We start from the raw sequence: 23614 nt of genomic DNA, 5'->3' as shown, positions 1-23614 counted from the left end.
GAAAGAAGGCTGATCTAAAATGTGCTAGAATGTGTGAATACCAACAGGTGGTGATGAATCAAGCAACAGCTACGCACTAACCTGAACTGCAGGCTCATGAGCACCTGAGGTATTCTCTTTTGGCATACATTGCTTTAGTAGATCCTTATTGTAACTCATAAAAGAGCTCTCTTCAGGAGAAAGGTCCTTAAACAAGGGTAATGCTTGCTTCAAAGACAAAAACTCAAGGAGATCTGGTGCTCTGTTCTTCTTGCTCACACCTGTAATCAATTCAGTCAGTCTGTCTTCTTCCCATTCTGTGAGTGGTTGGGACAGTTCAAGAAATACAAATTCACTAGATCTGGCTGGAAAAAGGACAGAATGGATAGTATTAACTACTAGGTTATGTGATAAAAGCCTGTCTGCACACCCACAAAGGAGCAGAGAGACAACAGCAGGAGGAGGAGCCCAAATAATACCCTCCCATGCCATCAAAGGGGCCATCAGCCCACCAAAGGCCCACCTCCACGAGCCCAGAGGAGTACAGAGGCACAACGGCAGGCAGAAACCTGAACCAAGGACTGGGAGGAAGGGACGCCCGGTCTGGGCCCTTCCCAGGGCTGTCCCAGGAGACCCTCAGCCCCAGGGTCCAGACCTGAAACCCATCAAGATGAGGCAAGGCCAGAGCACCTTTTGGACTCAGGAGGGGTTGCTGCCGAGGTGTACGGCACACATGACGGGATGCAGGGCAAGAGCGTTTGGGGATTGCACAGTACTTATTATGGGATGTTTAAGGGAAGAACCAAAGGCAGGCAAAGGGAACTATTTAGGTGATTTGGGCAGGAACAAGTGTGGGAAAGTAGAGGGTTAAGGGCATAAAAAGGACCAGTTGCATCTAAATACTTTGCTGGTCAATACACTTGTCTGGCCATGCCAGACAGTCTGTTCCGTCTTCTTATTAAATTCCTTTCTAACTCTCTCTTGGGTGAGGGACTCTCAATTTGGTGTGTATGGGGGTCTGCCTGCAGCAATGGGAGTGAGTGCAAGTGAGCATGGTTGCTGGCAAAAATCAAGCCAAACTAGGTGAACAGGTCAAGGGCCCTGGGAGCCAGGAGGGTGAGCAAGTCCCTAAGGGACAGCTCTGGCTGTGAGACTGCCTGTGTATCTCTGAGGATGAGAGCACAGGGAGATCAGCTATTGGGACTAGGGGAGTCCTGGCCAGCTGTGTGCCTGTGTGTGCATGACAGTCTGTACCAGCAACTGGCACTGGCCTCGGAGGCTTTTATGTCCAGGTGCCAGCAACTGGGGAGACTGGGATCCAGGGTCAGCAACTGGGCAGACTAAGTGTCTGAGCCCAGCTGACAGAGGGATCCACCTTGTGTGTGTGTATATATGTGTGTGTGTGTGTGTATATATATGTGTGTGTGAGTATATATATATATATTTTCTCACTAGTGGGCCTCCATCCTGCTCAGCCAGAGAGGGGAGCAGGATGAGGCTGTTGGTGTTGTCTGTGTTCGTGTGAGTGCTGTGTGTCTGTTTTATCCGTGTGGCCAGCTATGTATATATGTGGTGTATGCAAGTGCTCCGTGTGCTCTATCTATTGGGACTACATCTTCAGCCTTACTACTGATTGGACCTGGGGACATGGAGCTGCATCAGCCTCACCCCTCCTCTCAGGCTGTCAGATCCAGCATGATACCTTTTCCTCTAATGTTAATGCACTAAGAAGGCAGAGCAGAATCATAGCAACCTTTTCCACAATCTGTAGAACCATCACTGATTTGTTTCAACAAGTCTCTACATATATTTCAAAATATTTACATTACTACAAATTTAAAAGGCATAAAACATTCAAGCATAAAATTTAATAACAACTTCTGAAGGTTTCTCCTACAACAAGAATGTAATCAAGGTAAATAAACCTAAGATTAAAAAGCGCCTCACAGCTTCATACTCGGATTCCACTCATTTCACTGAGAGCTGTGTCTATAGAAGCTACCAGAAACTGATAAATTTACATCAAGTAAAGGTAACTCCCTGCTAAAATTTCACTCAGTATTTCACTTCAAATTACTCATACTACTTATGTAAAGTTAACATTACTTATAATTTTTCCTTCATACAGGTGGTGATTGTACAGGGTAAACATACTGTTACATTTCACTCGGGCAACTCTGACATCATCATTTTGGTAGATGCCATTTTGCAATGCTTTTGGTAACGTAAAAACCTTGTGTGATTGTGCCACTCTGAATGTTTGAGCAAAACTTATACTCAGTTTTACAGGGCTTCATGCTAGAAAAACAAATAGACCCAGTCCATAATACCCTGCAGACTAAATAGCCCATTTGGCCTTTAGTGGAAATTTTCTCCAATAATAATTCAATGGCCCAATGCAATCTTGTCAAAGATCAAATCAACCTTTATCTGCCAAGCCTTTTGTCTAGCATATCCATTACTCAAGAGTAAGGACACTTAAAACGTCGCATTTATTTTAAAGGGAGAGATATTTTATACACAAGTGTAGTTTCAGAAGGCCTGCTCACTCGGGTTACAACTGAACTGTGTTACAAGGTCTTTTTACTAAGTAGCAGTGGTTTTGAATCACATCATGTTAGATTTTTCTTCCAAATAAAAGTATAGTGAGGCATTTTAGAAAAGCAAAACTGACCAACTTATTTTAAAAAAAGCTATAGGCTTTCCTCAGTATTCCAGAAGCACAACTATAAAATAACTGCTTTATTGACACACCATATATTAGACCTTTTCATTGCATTTAAGGAAAGAGATTACTCACATGGCTTGCTGATAACTAACTTTCCTAGTTGGGTTTCAATCTTTTCTACATAATCCACAGACAACCAAAGGAAAATGATCATTGTTGAAGAACAGCCACCATCACTTCTCCACAAGCCAAACCTTCTCAGATCCAGAGTATCCACTGTCAGCTTAATATTCTTATTAAGAGCCACTGGAGAAAACAGAATTTAAAATAACCATATCTTTCACAGCCATGGATAATTATAAAGTCATACATGTTAGAGTAATTACATGCTAAGACATAAATAAGATCCCCGTGTATTAAAACAGTACTTGTAGATTTCAAATGTGTTGAGAATTTAGTATTTAAATCAGTTATATTAAACTACGTAAAACAAAGTTACCAAATTGTAACACCAAAAGCTACACATCTAAATGCAAGATTCTTCATGGAAAAAAATGTATTTTTGCTCACAATAAGCACAGTTAATACCTACAAATACAGAAAAAAATATCGCAAATCATGAACTTCTATTTTCTTATAGTCAATCCAATTCATAACTGCTCACAAACCTTCTACAAGATATAGAAACCATACATCATCTTTGGAAAATGGACTGAATGCAAATCTACAGTTATAGTCCTCTTAGCTTTAGTCAGCTCATACATTTTTGTTTAATAAACCTAAGGGTCTAAAACCTTAATCTGAAAAGATTAATGTTTCACCTCAACAACATGTGTAGTCAGACTTATTATAGTTCAACACTTAATATATGCAGGAATGCAGGAAGCAAGGCCATTAAAACTGCAAGTTCACCTTAAAATTTGAAGAAGCTGCTAAGTTATTAATGCATACACTGTAGACACCGATACTTTTATTTATTGAAAAAATGAAATTTAAAAAATTATTTAATGTCTTTGTGAAAGCAAGTAAGATTACAAATTATTCACAATATAAACATATACTGACTATTTTAATGGAATACTTTAAACATATAGTTAAGAGAAGGCTGAAGAAAAAATTCTCTTACCTTGAAATGGGATCGTAATGTACTTGGTTGTAAACTGAAATAAGATTTAAAAAAATATTTTTAAAATGCTTTTTAAAATTAAAATAATAAATGCTTTTTAAATTGCTTTTTAAAAATTGATTAAAACAAAGTAAGAATTTTTCATTATCTACACACCTTTATTTGCTTATAGCCAAATAAACTGAAAATAATATCATAGAATCATTTAGGTTGGAGAAGACCCTTAAGATCATTGAGTCCAACAATTAACCTAACACCACCAAGTCCAATATGCCTAGTTTGAGACTTGATATTGGCTGTTTCACCTAAAACAACACTCCTAAACACATACTGCAGAATCTAAATGACAGCAAAGTGACTTCCAGGGGTGCTAAGCACTGAGAAATAAGCAGAAGTTGCAGAGCTGCCTACAGACTCCTTAAAAAGAAAAGAAAAAAACAAAAGATGAACAATTGGGACAAAAGGAGCTTAAGGACCCCATGATAAAGACTGTCAGCTGCACTATTTGAATTAAGGACACTATATAAATGGTCCAACACTGGGCTGTTACTTTGCTATTTACAGTAATGTTTGAATTAAAGGCCTTCAAAGTTTCCACTTACTTGCCACTATAGCTACATAAAGAATGCTCTACTGTCACTTTGACAGAAGGTTGTCATATACACTGAGAGAAGAGGTTTCTCTTACATTACGACAGTAAGCACAAAGTTGGTTTTTTCCAAGGAAAATTTTCACTTTCCACTTAAAAGCATTAATTCTAAAAATATTTCAACTCATCCCTCAAATGATTCTGGCATATTAATTTAGAAAATTTCCATTAAATGTTTTCATTACTGCATGAGAACTGCTGCACAAAACTGCTGTTTTGTGAAAAGCTGAAATTATTTTTACAATCCAAGATTTCAAAATGTCTTACTGCAAGCAAAAAAAGATATACATGTTCAAACATTTCTTTTTCAGTTGCAATATATAGAATGAGCTTAGTCAAAGACCTGTTGAAACTCCTGCAGCTGGTACTCCATTTGAAGTACACCTGCACTTACATTTCTACACCCTGTAAGTAGCATGTTGCCTATGTGCTAATGCTTTTAGCATTGGTTTTTATGCTCTTTAAAGCTACAAAACAAGCAATTTTCTGTTTAAAATGCAAGATTAGTGCACAGTATATATCTGAACTCTGATCACTATGGATTACTTCAATATCTCTACTATTTCTGAGAAAAGTAATTGGTGTTTATTTGAAGTAACATTGCCATTATTTTCCATTAGAATTCATTAAAGTCTTCCTCAGTATGATTTCTGTTCCAGTACAGCATTTATACAGAACCTTTACCTCTGAAAAATGGGGCCACAGAAAATTCCAGTTAGGTTTTCTACTGACAGCAATCCAAACACACAAGATAATGGACTATACACTCCACCATTTAGCCAAAGCAATTTGATGTAACAATAATCAAAACTCAGCGCTTCCACATTAAGCACCACTAGCTTTGCTTAACTAGAATTTTAATTTTTACATATTCTTAAAATATCACCATAATAGAACTACTTACCCTAGCAGGACCTGTTGATAGCCATTTAAATTTCCCAATGTATAGACTATCAAATTCAACATCCAATGCTGGGTTCATCTGTTTTCTAGGTGTGCTTCCAGAAGGTAAGCTGATAGGACATTTATCTTCAATTGACTCTGTTAAAAACTGGGAGGAAAAAAAAAAGTATATTTACTATAGGGCTTTAAATGAGATACTTCCCTCCTGTAACCTTAGGAATTTTCTCTTCCTGTTTGTAAGAATTTACTCCCCAAATCAACTTCCATATAAAACCTCCATATTAAAAGGCTATAAATGTTATTACAATCATTACTGGCAATGTCCTTAAGGGCCTAACAGTATCTTGCTCCACCTCTAAAGATCCTTGAACTTCTCCATATACTGAATTACAACAGAAGACTGGACGACAAGGAGAAACTACTGACTTGAACTACAATCAATAAAAAACATTGTGTGGAAAAAAAAACTTTTCACAGGCATATCTTCATCATGTCTACCTCTAGCTCAGGTTACTATTTGATCCTTCCTGTTCTGTAATATTAAACATTTCCAAATGTTTATTTTCAAAATATGAAATACATTGTTATGTTGCAAAAACACTCAAACTTCAGAGCCAGAGATCTTCTCTGAAGACTATCCAGAATTCTATCTGTGAAATCAATTACTGCAGCTACTGCTTGCTGCTGGGACTGATCACATCTGCTCTAAGCATTTCACTTTTGTCCTAACATGCAAGAAAAAATAAACATCGGAGAAATAAATCAAAGGGTTGGCATAACAATACATAGGCCAAATACTGGACTACCTGCTCTGTGTGACTTTCCATCTTGTCTTCCAATTGCTTTGCTGAAAAACAGAAGTCAGACTGTTGGTCTGTTTCGTTATTCTCAGTGATATTATCCTGCAGCAGCTCTGTGCATTTTGGTTCAGAAGGCCCATCTTCATCATCACTGGAAAGGACAACTAAAGAGGAAAAAAGAAGTATACATATACTACAAGACAAAGACTTGAGAATATTTCATTCATTGTGGATTTCAGATAAGCAAAGAATTCTCTCTTGCAGTATGTAGGATCAAAGTACATTGCCCAAATCAGTCAAGGTCTGCGTGCATGAAAGTGTATGCAACAGGTACTGCTTTGTATCTTTAGTAATGCTTTTTACCCAAGATTCTCAAAATTATTTGACTATTAAAAGAAACAGGCCACAACACAGCTGCTTCAAAGAAGAAAGAACATTTCTTCTCAGTTTAAGCATCATTAAAAAGTACAAGCTTGATTTTCCATAGCCACAAAATCAGCTGCAAAATAAGGCCTGGAATTTGAAAATCCTGCTGTCTATCCTGTTTCTCAAGTACAAGACCCTTTACACTCCAGTAGAGGACACTGGCACTAGGCACTGTTCTCTAACCTGCACAATGCATTACAAACAACATGATCTCTGTCTTCAATATTTTGTTCCGTATGTTTCAGTTAGTCAGTCATGCATGAGTTCTCCTAGTACCTAAGCCTACCAACAGTAATTGTCAGCAGCGCAGATACAGTACATACTTGGGTCAATTGAAACACGTTGCCGATTACCCCTGCAGATTCTGTTCCGCAGCTTGCTCAGGTACTGTGATGTGTCCATCTTCAATTTCCTGATGGTACTAACTCGTGGTGAAATCACATCCTCACTGGTGGCAGAAAGCTGTTTCTCTGACAAATTTCTGGGAGGACACTCTGAGCCAGGTTCCTCTGTGCACCTGGGAGCAGGCCTTAAGTGATTGTGGGTGGAAGTGTCTGTACAGTCTCTCTCTAATGGCTGAGGAATACAATTCAGCACCAGAACTGTATTAGATCTGTGACCTTGTGCATCCTCACAGGGTGTTCTGCGGCCCTGAGACCGAGTTGAACTCAGTCTTTGCTCCTTCTAGAAAACAGGAATCAGAGACAGGATATATGTTTATTTCTTGACATTTCTATGATGGTTCAGATCAGTGATCACTGAGACTTAGCTATGTGATAGACAAAATAAATATATCTTCATGCAACTGCATTTAGAGCTCAAGTTAGGGTGATTTCTTCCTCCTTGTAATCCAAAGGTTATTACGCAAAGGCATGAAGGACAATCTTTTAAAAGTCTACTATGACCCCCATTCAAACTGAACAAGAAACGATTTCTGATTTTTTAGCAGCTCTCTCACTATCTAACACTGAAAGACCAAGCACTAGTGACGTTCACTACTTTGCAAATGGGTGGCTGGGTCAACTGCATGAACAGGACTTGGCAATTACCTATTCCTGTGGGGTTTTAATCAGGTTACAGAGATGCCTTTATTGTATTCAAATGTTTGAATATAAATCACAGTTTGTACTTGACTGACTGATTCCCTCAGTCTTTTTTCTTTTTTTTTCCCCCCTAAGTCTTAATGACAGATAAGAATTAAACTTTAGGGAATAGTACAATAGACTGAGGAGGAGGGAGAAGGATGACATCTGCAAGATTTCAATAACTCCCAGTATACTTTGTATTTTTTGTATCAAAGTCCCTAATTAGTTCTATACCATCTGTGAAAGAAGCTTCACTTAAGTAACTAGATGCCTTATTTCCAAAGTTGTTACACTCCATTCTCCCACCTGAAGGAAACACTGTCATTCATCTCTCACAACCTTTCTGCCACAAGAGTATTCTGATGCTGTGGACAGAAGTACGTATACTCACTCTTCTTGATGCACCACTGAACTACTTTGCCCCAACAGGTACAACAGTATCCCTAGATACCCTAATTATTAGTATAATTCGTTTATTTTGGATGTTGCTACTGCTGCTATTGAAGTATGCATGCATGTGTGTACACAAACACATACATTAAAATTAAGTGCAACTTACAGACAGTAGAAGTGATTTTTCTGGAATGTGTACATTACAGTCATCAGAAATATGGCCACTAGATCTTCTTTTCCTTTTCTCAGAATCAAAAGAGCCAGATTCCTTCTGACTAAGAGTGGTACTGTTCACGTATCTGCTCCTCTTTTCCAGTTCGTCATAGTTCTTGTTTTCTGTGTCAGAAGAAAAGAAGTTATTTAATGGGTTATCCTCAAAAAATTTTGTATTTCTTCATATCTGTCTTAAGTAAAATGCATGGAAGCAGATACTTTCCATGATAGTTCTTTCCTTTTTAATTGTGTGTGGCTGCCAAAATATATTCCCTAAAATAATTAAGGAAAGATTATTATTGCACGACTAATTAAGATAAGAGTAAAACCAAATTTATAGTTCCCTTCCAAGTAAGAATTAGCATTCCATACTCCAGTCTTTCTTTTATCTTCTGCTGCACGCAATATTCTCCATTCCTCTTGTAATCTGCAAATACCAGCATTAAAAAGATACTACGTTCTCCCTGCTGACTCAGCATAGAGCTCATCATTCAGTAGTAAATATGAACATTGTCATATAGCATAAACATTTTAGCAGGGTTCACAAACCATTTGAGCATTCTTGATGTATTACATTCTTGAGTATAAAAGACTTCTTATAAAATCACAATTACAATGGTGCAGTGAAGCTTCCCTCAGTTTCCCTTTTGTTCCACAGGTCTCATTCACCATAGCTTTATTCCTATTTAAAAACAGCTATTTGATATATTTTACCGTATCTGTAAAAGACTGCATTTTGAGGAAACACATACACTGCGTGCCTGTTTTGTTTCTATGCTCTCCTCATAATACTAAACTAAAAAAAGAAAATTTCCCAACACTCTCCAAAATTCATATTTAAATGCCAGATTATTGTTCACTACAAACCTTTCTTCTGCAGCTCCCGTCTTCTAAAAGTGAAGGCATTATTTTTTTCTGGTTCCTTGGAAGCCTTGGTCAATTTACACTGATCATCAGTCTTTCTCAGGCAACGCTCAGACCTGTAAAGAATATTAACCATGACTTATCTTTGATTTTGAAAGAATACTGAATAAAAATCCCAACAGAAACAAGGGTTGGTTAGACCACAAACTTCTGCCTCTCTCGTAAGCATGTGGAGCTTGGCAAATGAAACACAAACTAATTCAATCCCCATCATGGAAATACACAGATACTCTAACATTATTAATGAAATTGATGCTTCTAAAAGGTGCAAAGTATGAAAATCTGACATGCTTGACATCAGACACTAAAATATTATTTTGCTGTAAAGCATGACTGCAACAAGAACACAAAACAAGAAAAAAAGAGAGGATGACAGTTAGTTGAGTGTATCCTTGCCTTTGTCATGAATGCCGTGGGAATGAGGCAACATAGTATATTTTTAAATAAGATTTAGAACTGCTAACAGAAACCACTGAGTAAGTTCTTGCAATGAGAAAAGATTTGAAATAGAAATTCCTGCTCAAAAGGGCCTGAAACAGTAACTTTGAAAGGGGGTGGGGCGGGACAGGACATGAATGACGAAGAAACAGAAACGGATTACAGTACGAGAAACTAGGCAACCTACAGGTGTTCAGTTGAGTTTGTAGTTTCATTCTAAAAAGAAGGACAGGTAAGAAAGTAATCACTTTGGGTTTTTTTTTATTAGCTTTTTTATAAATAAGAGAATGTATTCAGGAGGTACCGACAGACTGAACAGTATGACATCCTCACATTTGAGGTCTGATCTTGTAAACATACTCTCAATTTCTCTGGAGGCGAGTTACAGCTGACAAAAGTCTACATAAGTGTATTTTGGTTTCTAGTGTATGCATTAGGATAACATTTAGTTATATGTTCATGTGATATTTTCTCACATGAACTTAATTATATTCAGTACGCAAGACTTCTCTTCTGAAAATTTATCAGGGTTACAAGATAAAAGAAACTAACCTTAATGACCTCTGCTTCATCTCCTGTGAGAGTTGGAAAATAAAAAAAGAAAATAAAGAAGATTTCATAGATAAAGCAATTTAATGCTGCTCTGGAAAATCTTTTCCATTCCTCCTTTCATCACCTCACTTAAACCAAAGGGATTTTGTGTTCATTGCTTTATAATGTGCCTAACTCAGAATGTTGCAGTCTCCAATTTGCAAAGAGCTAAGTAATCATCACAATGACTGCAATCACCAACAGCTGAGCCTGGACTCATAAAGAACACCACCAACCATGGGAAAGAACATTCTTGACATCTTTAACTACATAGCCAAAACTGTTGGACACTTTCTGAAGATGCCTATTCTTTAGTGCTGTATCTGTAGGTGAAAGTATCATTGGTCTTTGGGAATACTGTAAAGACAAATAAAGATTTCCAGAGTGCTCCGATACTACAGCGATGAACAGTATATAAGCACCATGAAGAAATTACTGATTATCTTTCCATTCAAAAAGAATCACGAATTGAACCATATACAGAGAAAGTGTTTGGTAAGCACTATTATTCATTCTGTATATTGAATGAGACAGAGTCTTCCACAGGTCAGGCACCTTTAGTTCTGGAATAACCTCACTACAGAAGACTTGATTTTGGAACCCACACCTCTCTCTCAACTTAAATATTTGTATGCATAACAGCTATATAGATTTGACTGCCTTAAAAGACCATACAAAACCATTAAGTGTTTTTTAGCATGTGTTTTACACCAACATCACAATTCAGGCCTTTCAACAATAGGAAATATTTCAGTAGGAATGTTTCAGCTATTAGACTTCCCTAAACATATTTACTCTATACACAAATTCTGCACATTTTATTTTCACTTCCAACCTGCTGATAACTCAGTTTAAAATGCACCGCTTAACAGATGTTTGCATAACCTAAAAAGCTATGGCAATATATACTGAAGTGTTCTCAACAGTCATGAGAAAAAAGTAGGAAACACACTTTAAAACCCTAAGTTTCTTTACATTTAAAACCTACCTCAAATTCATTAGTTATACTGATAGGTCAGTGGTGACTTAAACAAATGCATTTCACACTGAGTTGCAGTGAACAAGCAATGCAAAATCCACCAATTCTGTAATACCAAAAGCAAGAAAGGAAATAGGGAACTCGCAGCAAGTTTTAGCTGATAGAGAAAGGTTAACTAATTACCACCCTCTTCTGATCATAAACAATTCTTTGACTTAATCTGAAATTTCTATAGTACAAAACTGGCACAATTTTCAGTAAAACAGAGCATGCATTCTAGCTACCCGGACATACAAAAGAATCTCTATATGGCCATGTGCATATATATGCATAACCATTATAAGGGGGCTCTCCTCTGAAAGAAGAGACCCCAGAAGAATCAGTGCCACGTGTATCTTATGCACAAACCTTAGTTACAGAGAGGTGACTGGGATGAAACCACATCTCTGTTGAAATAATTCCTAAATTCTCCATTTCCCATGTGATATCTATTACAACTTGCACTAATGCTGGTCACTGGGGAAGGGTCGTAAATCCTCCTAATGTTGGTTCCTGCTAATAACAAGCCTTTTATTTAATTCACCAGAAAAAGCATATTACAGGAATGAAATATTAATCCTTCAAACAATGAACCACTCCAAATCTAAAGCGAGTATACCAGCTACTAAAAAACTGACTAGTTTTGTGCTTGACATTCTTGTGCTTGACATAAAACTCAACAGCTGCCCTCCAGATATGAGCTTGAAAAAACATGCAAGATGTTTCCTCCTATTTAGAGAGTTACATACAAGAGTTCATGTCTTCCCTTCTATGAACCCACTACCTCCCATCATCCAAAACAATACCAAGTGGAAAAATCACATACTAAAAATTATAGATATTAAAGATTTTGTAGTAAACACCCCCCCAACAATCCAAACAAACTCCCCACACTTTAGTCAGCCTAAAGTTATGTAAAACTGTTTATTAGCAACAAATGTAATACTTCCAAAATGAGACAGTCTAACTGTTCTAAATCCCTCATTTAAATTGCAGCTTTGTCAGATTAATTTCAGCAGCAATGGGGATCCTAACAGAAAAGGAGAAAGGAATTCTTACTAATTTAGGTTCTCTAAGATGTTCATGTATCAGAATGAGGAGTATGACTTTCTTTTCTCAAGAATTTTTAACATTTCTTTAACGTGGGAACTATTGATTATTCCTGCCCTCACAAATCATTTTTCTCTTTCTTCCTCTTTCTATTTTCTTCCCCCAAATTTCTTGCTATTTGTTCCTGTGGGTACTTTGCTGTTGAGCAAAGAGGTGATAAAAGAGGAAATAGCTACTCTGAATTCAACTGCCATCTTAGACCAAAACAAACGTTATATAATTCTAATATCTGATTTCTGCTAGTTTTATATGTTAAGCGTTATTGTGATGCTCAGTCAACCTAAACATAGGAAGAAAAAAGGAAAAGGAGATGTTAAGCAATGAGAGGACACACACAGAGCCCTTGAACAATGGCACTCCATTGGGATTGAGACCACTGGTGGATGAGTGTGAAAAGAAATGAACCATCACAGAGAGGAATTTGGAGAAGTTTTGCAAAAGAAGTTACTTGAAATCATGCTAGAACACATTAACAGCAACAAGAAAGGAAGATTTTGGTTCTGGACACAAAACCAAATTAAATGTGTTTGAATTACTTGGCCATCTTCACAAATCAAAACACTGATCTATTGCAAATGGAAATTCCTTCTATGAAAGAAAAGTAGCCTATTAACATCAGGTAGAGCAAATCAGAATAAATGCAATGTTAAAACAGCTCATTGGAGTAGCATGTTAGTTTGCACTCAGGAAATTGATCTCCTGCTTCAAGACAAGACTATAACAAAAATTGTTTCAGGGAAATTCGTTTCTATTGTAAAGTTATGTAATTTCAGGAATACTGGCAAAATCAGCAGTGAGTAACATACCTTTTAGACAGAAAAGAACTTTCATGAGGAGAACTTAATATTTGACATGTCTGTAGGCTGGCAATAGATGATGAGGGTAGTTGACCCGATTGTAATTTGTCAGCGTCAGATAAATTTGCATCAGTTATTACGTGGCTGTCTATGTATTTTCTTCCAATTTTCGTCCTCAGGACATTCGTCAAGATAACTTTGGGTTGCCTGCCATATATATAACAGTAAATCATAAATACTGCACTGAAATCTAGAGAGAGAAACTTCTTGTTAAATTAATGTATCTTACAGGCTTGATAATCAATCATCATTACTTTCAGTCTGTTAAGAGACAAAACAAAATCCCACTAAGGAACTTAAAATCCCAGGTAAACAGATAAACATAAAAAAGCAACAAGAGACCAGGGTAAGAAACACTAGCCATATAATTTCACCTTAGCCAGATACAATTCACACTGCGTCGCCTCTAACACATCATCTAAGTATTGTATAAAAACTGATAAATGCTTATCTCTAAATAGCTTTCGTGCATTATCTGTACACATTTCTCAGAACTATGACCCCTTAAGCCAGTTCTCCTATTTTCATGAATAGTCTGAAACAGTAACAGTGAAAATACACCTTGATACATTCTCTGAGAAAAGAGGGCAGTTAAATGCAAGTGTATTCTTTTCACAAGAATAAAAAAGCAAATAACCTTGATTTTCCTGTGAACAAGAAGCCTCCAGTAAAACAGACTGAATTGTCTCAAGCACTTAGTCAACAGGTAGAAAAGTAGCACATACACAAAAAGGTAGCATTAGATTTTGTTCCCCTTCTCCCCTTCCAAGTGGCACTCTACAGAATAACAATAGCATTCTACAGAATTACAATAGTAAGGCTCAGAAAAACATCCGCAAGTGTTAGAAGAGACAAGCATCAAAAATAAGCTAACCACAAATACCAATATGCAACTGCCCACTTGAGCACACATGTGTAGGAGCAGCACAACTTATTTTATACAATGCCACTGCAGCCAACTTGTTGTATAGCCCTTGATTGTCTCGCTTAGTTTCTCAAACTGTGGTTTAAATTCTACCACTTCTATTGTCATTTATTTTGGATTAGGACGTAATGCCATGGCCTTTTTTGAATCTGTTACGAAGAACACTGTCTTTCAGGCATCAACTGCATAATTGTCCTGTTGTCTGTATTCATCCACAAAGCACACTCCAGCACAGACTGCGTGATGTCTGGGGAGCACTCGGATCTCCTCTTGCACTGAGATGTAAATTTGCTTTTTATCAGGAGACTACCTTACAGACAAGACACTGCAGAGGCACACGGGTGATAAGCAATGAGAATATAATTGAGAGGAAAAGTCTAATATAGAAGAACACTGTAGTCTGAACGTAACCTCCAATGAAGGAAGTCCCTAAACTGTTTACCATCAGAAACTCAGAGAGAAAACTCAGTGAAAAAAGCAGTCACTCTAGCCATACTTTTCCCTGGGTATCTGCAATTGACTGCTGCTTGGGGAGGGGGGGGGGGGAGGAGAGATACTGGACTTAATATGGATTTCTTCTGACCCCTTAAGCCAGTTCTCCTATTTTCATGAGTAGTCTGAAACAGTAACAGTGAAAATACACCTTGATACATTCTCTGAGAAAAGAGGGCAGTTAAATGCAAGTGTATTCTTTTCACAAGAATAAAAAAACCCAAACATTTTGAGAGTCCAATGGCTGAATCAGAATTAATTAGTCTTGTCAGTACAGAACCATCTAGAAGCCATCTGATCAGAAAACCCACTAGAGCGTGCCTGGCACCATCTCTCTCAGTGATTACCAAAAGGAACCAGGTACAAGGGAATTCAGTCAAGTCAGATGACATGAGAAAATAGTTCATGAACAAGACAGCTGTAGTACAACAAAGAATTTTCTCATGAAAAAACAACTGCAAGGAAAATTATTTTGCTTAGTGACACAAGGCAAAGACAACCTACCTTTTAGACAGAAAAAGGCTTTGGAGAGTAGGGTTTAAAATTTGCCATATCTTTAGGCTGGCAGCAGATGACGAGGGTGGTTGATCTGACTGCAGCTTGCCAGCATCAGAAAAATTAGCACCAGTTTTAGGTTGCACCTGTGTGTATTTTCTTCCTATTTTCGTCCCCAGGACATTCGTCAAGATAACTTTGGGTTGCCTGCCATACATATAACAATAAATTAATAATAGGGTGCTGAGAACTTTTTAAGTCACATGAATTCAACCAAGCTTTTTGAGTTTACTGTCTCTGCATCATACCTTGTATCTTCAGTAGAATTAAGTTCAGTTCCCTGACAATTTCAAAAAGAACTGCTTTGTGAGAAGAAGAAACAAACGCATCTCTTGATCAGGACAGCCTTTCAAGGTTTCTTCTTCTGGCATCAATGACTAACACATCCATATGTGATTCCGAAGAGGTAAACTTTCAGTGCAAAAGCATGGAAATCTTTTTATTGCAAAATGTTGAAAGTGGTGTCACTACAGCCTTACAAACTATTCTGAAAGCGTACACACGAGCATTTGCAGGATACGAAAACAAGCACTCCTATTGTGGCATCTTATTTTAGAACCATGAATATTATTGGTTCCCATATCACAAATTAGATTGATCTTGGGGGGGGGGGGGGGGGCAGAAATCAAGAAACTAGTACAGTCTCTCAGTTTTAAAGCTCCAACTGATTTCTATTCAATTACACTAAAGTAATTACATACAATTATGAATTTAAAAGGTAGTAAAAACTCCCTATTGAAGTTCTTCAAACAAGTATCTATACTTTGCTGATTCTACTAGATTGGTACTGAAGTCTCCACATATAGAATTAATTCAGTAGCATGACCAGTAATTTGGACAGTTTCCTTATAAGCTGGTATTATATATCATAGATGATTTGTCAGGATTGACTTTATTTTCAAACAGATCAGAATTGGACTTGTTTCCCCAGGGCTGGTCCTAAGAGGACACTGAAGTTCAGGCTCATTTGTTGGTTTTAAAAAAAAACACTGAGACAAGAATTGCTTTTCCTATTGCATGTCTTGCCTAACAAACTAAATTGTTCACATTGTAGAGCAAGAATCCTTCTTTTATAGCTATAGAAAACCTTTTACTACTCGCATAGCTGTTACATGCACGCTACAGTGACATTTCTTAAGCAAACAGCTGCTGCTTCTCAGTGGATTGACAACTGTGCAAGCAACTTTTAGGAAGTTATAGTTGTCCCACTGACATGCTGCACTTGAGTCAACAGCATGGTTACATGGTGCCTAGTGGTAAATAAAGGTATGGCATGAAAACTGCTGAAGAACAGCTATGCTTGAACCTAAAAAAAAACGATCTGGAACTGCCATGCTAGTGAAACACCTTGAACTTGGGGAAGACATTTCACATAATCCTTTTACTTTGCTCTTGCAGTAGCTGCTGCATGTTGAGATTTCTTTTCCCTGGTTACTTACCATGTTAACAAGACACATAACCCCTTGTTAAACTTGAAAAGACAGTAAGGTTCCAGTGCACAGCTTGGAGAACCTGTATATAAACTATGAATGCTGGTCAATCTTATGAGATCTCTGCATCACTGAATCCCATAATGTATATGCAATGAGCTGCTTTCCCTCAGAGCTCTACTATGCATTTCCTAGACCAGTGGTCTCCAAACTTTTTTTGAAAGTTATTTCAAGCATGTACCTAACACTTAATTATAATTTATACAGATGTACTAAGGTGCTAACATTATGTACATTATAAAACACACAAATAGAAATTTAAAAAAAGGATGCATAAGTGTTGAAAGAAACATTTATTTATTAATTGTACAAAAAAAATGCTTCCTTCCTGCACCCCAACGGATTGTCTTGCACACACCACACCTTGGAGACCACTACCTAAACAATGGACAACAAACCTAAATGGCTCCCATTCAAACCTAAGTAACTTCAGGTCAAGTGAAGGCAGCTTCCTCCACTCTCTGGGCTTATCTTAGAACTTTCCCAAAGAAAATCTAAGTGGTAAAGAGCTAAAGCTTTGTCTCAAAAAAAACCCAACCCCAAAACAAAACCCCCCAAAACCACTACCAACCCCAAATTAAGGCACTCTGATGCCAAGAATCTGGACAGAGGAGAAGGAGTGTTATGTAAGGGATTGGTCCCAATTAGCTGTTGCATAAACAATCCAGAGTTTCTGAAGTGAGAGATTGACTCTATAAAGACAATGAGAAGTCATATGTACAATGACAGTCTCATTAGAAGACTGACCTAAGCCACAGGAGTCCTCCAGAATGTTTTAGGCAGAGTCAGGAAAAGGCAGGTATACGTTTCTTCTTTCACCTAGACCTGTATATACTGTATGATTACTAAAGCAAAGAACTGCTGTTTTTAAGAACCTGTTATGTCTGAGCATGTGCTTTGAATACTGTAGGCCTAAAAAAGGTTTGTGCTACACTCCAAGGATCCAGGGATTGGAGTTTCATCTAAAGATATGCTTTAACTACTGAAAACCTTAGACAGTAAATACAGATCATGAGGGACAATTTAGTAACACTAATGTCTTACATGGTGGAGCCCAACTGTAGCAGCCTAGTGAGTGAGCATAGACCAAGCCTGCAAAGTGTTCTCGATTTAGCATAGGAAGCAAGAGACTTCTTTTCTACAGAAGTCACCGCTAAGTCAGAAGTTCTAGCTTTTTTCTGGGCTTCTCAGGTGTTCAGGGTTGATACATAAACCATAGTTTAATACAATCAGAAGAGCTTACAGTAACCAGACTTATACATAATTTATTCTTTGTCCAACTGCAAGCTATATTAGAAATAAGGAATATATAAGCAATATCTAAGGAAATAAAGAATATATACCTTTAAGAAATGTGATAAAAATTCAATAGCCTGAACTTGCAAGGCAATTAGTCCAGTGTGAACATACATGGTCACAGAATCTTTATTTTAATTGTATGATCAAGACTTGTAAAGATAACAGAAAAGATTCCAACCTCTCGGGTCTTTAACAATACCATCATGACAGAGAAAGCCCACAGCAGGAGGTAAAGGAGTCAGAAGCATAATTTCCAGTGAAACTGGATTTCACTACCTATAGTTTGTTGGCCACCTTGGAAACTCAGGTCTGACATCCTTTGCTCACATTCACATCAGGCTAGACCTTGAGAGGCTCCAGGCCCCTCCATAGTTTGGTTTACTAATTGTTACTAGGTACAGAATTTGTGGTGTTTCCCACTCCCTTGATTTAAATGGGGTTTATACATTTTAAGTAAGTATCTTTGCAAAAATGATCTTACGATTTAAAGCGCGTGCACACCTGTGCAACGAGCTTTGCACTATAAATCTGTGCAGAGGAAAGGAACCTTCAACAAACAAGGAAGAAAACAGTAAACATTTGGCTATTCTTAAAGATGTCAGTGTCAGCCTAAGGCATCACTTCTTTTGCAGCACCAGTTTTTGGCTGAAGACCTTGATAGGAAAACTGGTTATGGCCTGATCTTCACAGACGTACAGTGGCATCAGAGCTTTCAATGGCTTGCCTTTCTGGCAGCATTTCTTGAAAAATCATGTCATTAAGAACCAGGCGTAAAATAGATTCAGGAAAAATATCTACACTTAAGCCAGCCTGTATCTCTGTAAACAATGGTTGGGACACAGATCCCTAAATTATCTGTTAAACTCTCCACAGAATAAAGTGAGCAAGTCATGCAAAAGACATTTCAAAAGATAAAAATTAGTGTCAAGCAGAAAAAAAAGCAAGCAAAGTATAAATTAAAAGCAAGTCCCACTGGCAGACCCAGCAAGTAACCTGCACAACAGTAAGACTGGAGGCATCTTGGTGAAGGAAAACCAAAGGTGGTTATTTTTGTTTCCAAAGGAAGCACCTACCATACTCTCTCTCATCTACCTCCACAAAACAGAAAAAAATATATAAGCAAAGGTAATGAAAATGTACTTATGCATGTAAGGATGGAACAGACAAAAAAATAGATTATGAAAAATGCTGTTAGCTGTTCCTGGCAAGTCTCATATCACTTTTCACAGGCAAAAAAAGGATTATCCTACCTTACAAAGTGCAGAACCAAAAGCTATTAATTGTTTGTACTCCTTTGGGGAAAATGTTTGACCTCTATTTCACCCAATAATCAGAGCTGCTAGATCCAGTTCCTTTCTCAAGGATCATATTTGTGCACACACCAGTGTTGTAACCACTGGCTTCAGTTTGTTCAAATCTATATTAGAAAGTGATCAAAATGAGACCTGGAGGCTACTAGCTCCTTTTGAAGTAAATTATTATTAATTGTCTACACCACCATCTTCATACCTGCATTCTTCTACTAGTAAACCCAAGTTTTGGGAAATAAATATTTTGACAGTGGGCTGCCACGTACCATGTGAGGGTCACCCTGTCAGGTCCTATAAAAGCTGAACATCTGTCCTGGATTTACAAGATAAAGCCAGTTATAGACTTTATGTGTATTCAGTTATCTGAGCTTCTGCAGCAAGCGCACAGCTCAGGAGGTCTTTGGCCTTTCAGAGCCCAAAAGAATAACGAGATGCACTATCATTAATGTGAAACTCTGATTACCATGTTCACTGACTATACCCTGTTGAGAAGAAAGCCTCTGTCTGTTCTCCTCCTACTTTAAGGCCATGACCTTTCACCAACTGATCAGAAGTCCATGTTTTAACAGCAAACATGAACATCCCTACTAACCTCCTTGCTTTGCTAGACCAGGAAGTTATTACTGCCCACATGTGCTTGTTAGGGCAAGGGGAACCAGCATGTAAATAAATGATTGCCACAAAAACCTGACTGCTATGGGGTCAGTACTTGATTCAGCCATGACATGCATTTCAATTACTGTTTAAAATACTGAGCTGAAAGAATCACACACATCTTATTTAAGTACACCTCCCACCCTCCCCCTAAAGAAAATTTGATGGACCAAGATGAGAAGCTTGAATTTCAGAACAGTATTCTGTTTTGTTTCTTTTATTTGTTTTTATTTCCCCCCGTTTCCCTCTTGGGAGAATGCAGGAGTAATAAAACTGAAGTAGGTGGATGCCTCTAAACTCTATCTCCAGGTGGCAATAGCTACCCCTTGAAATAGTGTTACCCACTTCCTCAACAACAAAGAAATTTCATAAGTGGGCTACAAAACATTAATTGGCCAATTACATAAGTACCACACCTAACTTTCTGCAATGACACTAATAAATTGAACTATTCGTATTTCATGACAGTTCTAATCTGTTCTGTGACACGATTGTGAGAACATGTAAGAGACCTCCAGCATACGATAAGGTCTAGGGAACTAATTTGTGCTGAGAGCCCTGTCTGGCATCACGAACACATCACCTGACAGTGACCTTTCACAAGGCCATGAGCAGAGGTGTTCATGTGAGAGCAGCTGTGGTTGCTGCTTCCAGCCCCCACGGTCTCACATCACAGCAGGACTGACAGAAGCAATCAACTACCAAAGTTTGTAACCCAGAACTTCAGTTAAAAACACAAGTGAAGGTGGGTTTGTGCTTATACATCCACTTCGTACTTTCCGACTAAAATTAAGTGGCAATAACAATGCTTAAGCAACACTTTCAATGAAGCATGCCTCTCTAAGTATTTGCAATTAGCTCCTATCAATAAAAAGACTGTTTTTAAAACATCGGGAGCTAACAGGAGTCTGTCACTAAGACTTATTTCGCACTTTTCAATGTAAATTAAAAATTCCTCATTGGGAAGAAGGAGCAGAGAAACTTTTGCATTAGAAAGATTCTCAGCATTCTCACTTCACTCTTTCCTCTTCTGCGTTTTGTCAGGTCTCAGACTTTTGCTCAACAAACACCACCTCTTTAGAACCTGTGTGCTCTTTCTACTCATTATGCAATGAGGTCAGTGTGTTAATTTTGACTTACTGAGAAACTGGGTACCCAAACGAAATACTTGGAACAAGCTTTATTGCAGACAGTATATTAAGTTTATTTTACGCAAAACCTCCAGCTAGTCTCTAGACACGCATCTTTTTGAGGAAGTGAAAAAAGCACAGGTTTAATATCTGAATATTTGCTGTCTCTTTACAGTCTAAATAATTTCTCACAAATGTGCTGGTAAGAATTTTGGTAAAAATGATGGAATACCTACAAATGCTACTTGAAAGTCTCTCACCTATCAAAATTAACATGTGTAACAGAAAATTAACATATGTAACAGATCCAAAAGTAGCTTTTTTTTTTTAAAAGCTCCTCAACTTTGAAAGGTCAGTTCAAAGTTTACTGAAAGACCTATAGAGATTGATATCCAATATCAACCATTTCACAGCATAATTAAAACTCAGGAAACAGAAGTTAACATAGCTTTTAAATTCTGCTAGGTTGACCCTGTGAGCCAGTCCCTCAGTTAAAGTTACTGAGAGAAGCATTTTGAGGTAACTACTTGTAAACTGACAGCTATGCCTCTGAGGATGTATGAAAAATAAATTCAGAATCTTTTACAAGTTCACCTCTTCTCTGCAACAGTTTGAAGCATTCTGAATATAAAGACCAGGTTAAATGATGACTATTCATAGGTCACAAAAACACTGAATTCAGCAGTGTCACAATCACCTGTTGTCATTAAGCATTTTCATTATCCACGCACTTTGGTTTTAACAGCTTCTCCTGACAAGAAATCACTATGGTCAAGTTAAGTTCCAGTCAGAAAATGAGGCAGAGAATGCATATTTTTATTTATGGAGGTATGAATTATTTGTGGGATAATAATTGCTTCATTAAGATAAATATAACTAATTTCATCATGAAGTCATTATGCTTCCCAGCTGCTGTTGATGAATCTAATTCTACATGTTCATTTCCATTTGTCAACTACAGCACTTAACAGCTTCAAAGTTTTCTTGGATAAACAATTATCTAGCTGACAGCTTCACCGAAGATGATTTTAAATAGTTTGCCATATCTCAAAGAAATGAAGATACTTGCTTTTGGCAACACAGCATAAAGAAGGGGCACATCAGCAGTCTTATTTACTCACTTAGGTGTATTGACTAACATAGAGGTGAAAAACCTCTAGATTTTACTGTCTTCCCCTACTAATCATCATATTGCTTGGTTGGGGTTTTTTTAAGAGTTGATAAAGCCAGGTTGACGACTGCGGACTACAGAGCAAAAAGTGACAAGCAAAAGATAATCTGGGAAACTTCTTAAATATCTAAAATTTCTAGGGCTCGAATGACAATTTACACTTAGAGTAATGAACACCTTTCAGGATTCCAAGCAGGTCAACAAGCAGTAATTCCTCTAGTAAGTATCGCACTCCCATTCTGATGTCAAAGCCTTGTATTGTGTTGAAACAAAGAAAAAGTTACAGTTGCCATTAAATCACCAAAACATGATTCTCTGAAGGTGGGCTACCTAACAGCTTGAAAACCATCTCTGCACAACACAAATAGTTATGTAGAGACCAGAGATACCCATCTTCAAGAAAGATCATGAAACTCTGAATATACAAACAGAGAAGAACTAATTTTGAGATTACTTCTTACCCAATTGATTCTTCATCATTAGAGCTGTGTCTGTCACAGTCCTTTTGCCTTTTTCCTTTTGTGGAAGGCTCTCTGTTGTTGGCACTTAATTTCCACTGAAATAAAACAAACAAAATGAGCAGGTTCCAACAGACATAAATATGTCATAATAGATATTACACTAGAAAAAGGGAACAATGCCAGGTGTTTAAACAATGCAACTGATCAAACAAAGCAGAGCCACAAAGAGTATATACAACAATTTTGCAAAGAATGAATTTGGTTGATTTAAAGCACCCACATACCACCTGATCTGGAATGGAACCTTTTTTGTCCTAAAAATATTTGACAATACAGGACAATTCAAATACTTCCCTATTCAAAGGTGGACTATCCCAAACAGGGACTTAAATATTAGGCCTGTTTTACGTAATCACAAATACACGATAACCTCTACTTTCTTTAATTCCATGCATTTAACCAAATTATACTCCAGTCAAGATAGAAAATTCTGAGAAGGAAGAGGAATTTGAAGGTTTGGTACTCGGGTGGCAAAGCTCACAACAGCAAGACTTCATTTTTTCCAAATTCTCTTACCTTATCAGAATGCACTTACATTTTCAAATTAAATAAATGAAGCACCACCAAAACATATAGTTATTTCTGCAATTCCAAAACCCCACCTCCCTCTGCCATTACCTCCTCCTAGTCACTCCTCGCTTTTTTTAATGTAAAAGGTAATAAACCAAACAGATGTTTTGAAATTATGCCAGTCAGGCTGAAAGCAGACAAACTTATTTTAATTTCTGCTTAAGTGTGGGGTGAAGGCATCTGAAAAATTCATGCCCAAGCATATTTTACATACTTTAGTGAAGTCTGAAAGGTGCATCCCAAATCAATCTTTTCCCTACCATAGGGGCTGACTCTGTAATGGAAAATACCCTCATTATTAAAACAGTTGGTAGCAA

The 23614-nt window shown here is 37.5% G+C and overlaps 1 protein-coding gene across 12 annotated transcripts in view; it reads right to left on the bottom strand.

Annotated features, from left to right (window-relative positions):
• SENP7 (SUMO specific peptidase 7) overlaps window positions 1-23614 on the bottom strand; it is a 48555-nt gene that overhangs the window by 19201 nt on the left and 5740 nt on the right. For 6 of the 12 annotated variants that reach the window (XM_075034175.1, XM_075034169.1, XM_075034177.1 and 3 more), the window contains 11 exons: window positions 22668-22762; window positions 15102-15299; window positions 13130-13327; window positions 9110-9222; window positions 8196-8365; window positions 6875-7235; window positions 6129-6289; window positions 5327-5473; window positions 3774-3807; window positions 2780-2953; window positions 82-344 (listed from right to left, as the gene is read on the bottom strand). In XM_075034175.1, the coding sequence (XP_074890276.1) occupies window positions 82-344; window positions 2780-2953; window positions 3774-3807; window positions 5327-5473; window positions 6129-6289; window positions 6875-7235; window positions 8196-8365; window positions 9110-9222; window positions 13130-13327; window positions 15102-15299; window positions 22668-22762 (1914 nt within the window). Of the gene's footprint in view, window positions 1-81; window positions 345-2779; window positions 2954-3773; window positions 3808-5326; window positions 5474-6128; window positions 6290-6874; window positions 7236-8195; window positions 8366-9109; window positions 9223-13129; window positions 13328-15101; window positions 15300-22667; window positions 22763-23511; window positions 23572-23614 lie in introns of all 12 variants that reach the window. The other 6 variants (XM_075034178.1, XM_075034179.1, XM_075034173.1 and 3 more) reach the window with 5 other exon arrangements.

Source organism: Buteo buteo, chromosome 8, assembly GCF_964188355.1.
Source record: "Buteo buteo chromosome 8, bButBut1.hap1.1, whole genome shotgun sequence".
In the NCBI taxonomy this organism is placed as follows: Eukaryota; Metazoa; Chordata; class Aves; order Accipitriformes; family Accipitridae; genus Buteo; species Buteo buteo.
The sequence above is the reverse complement of the archived record's forward strand: the minus strand, read 5'-3'. Positions and strand labels throughout refer to the sequence as shown.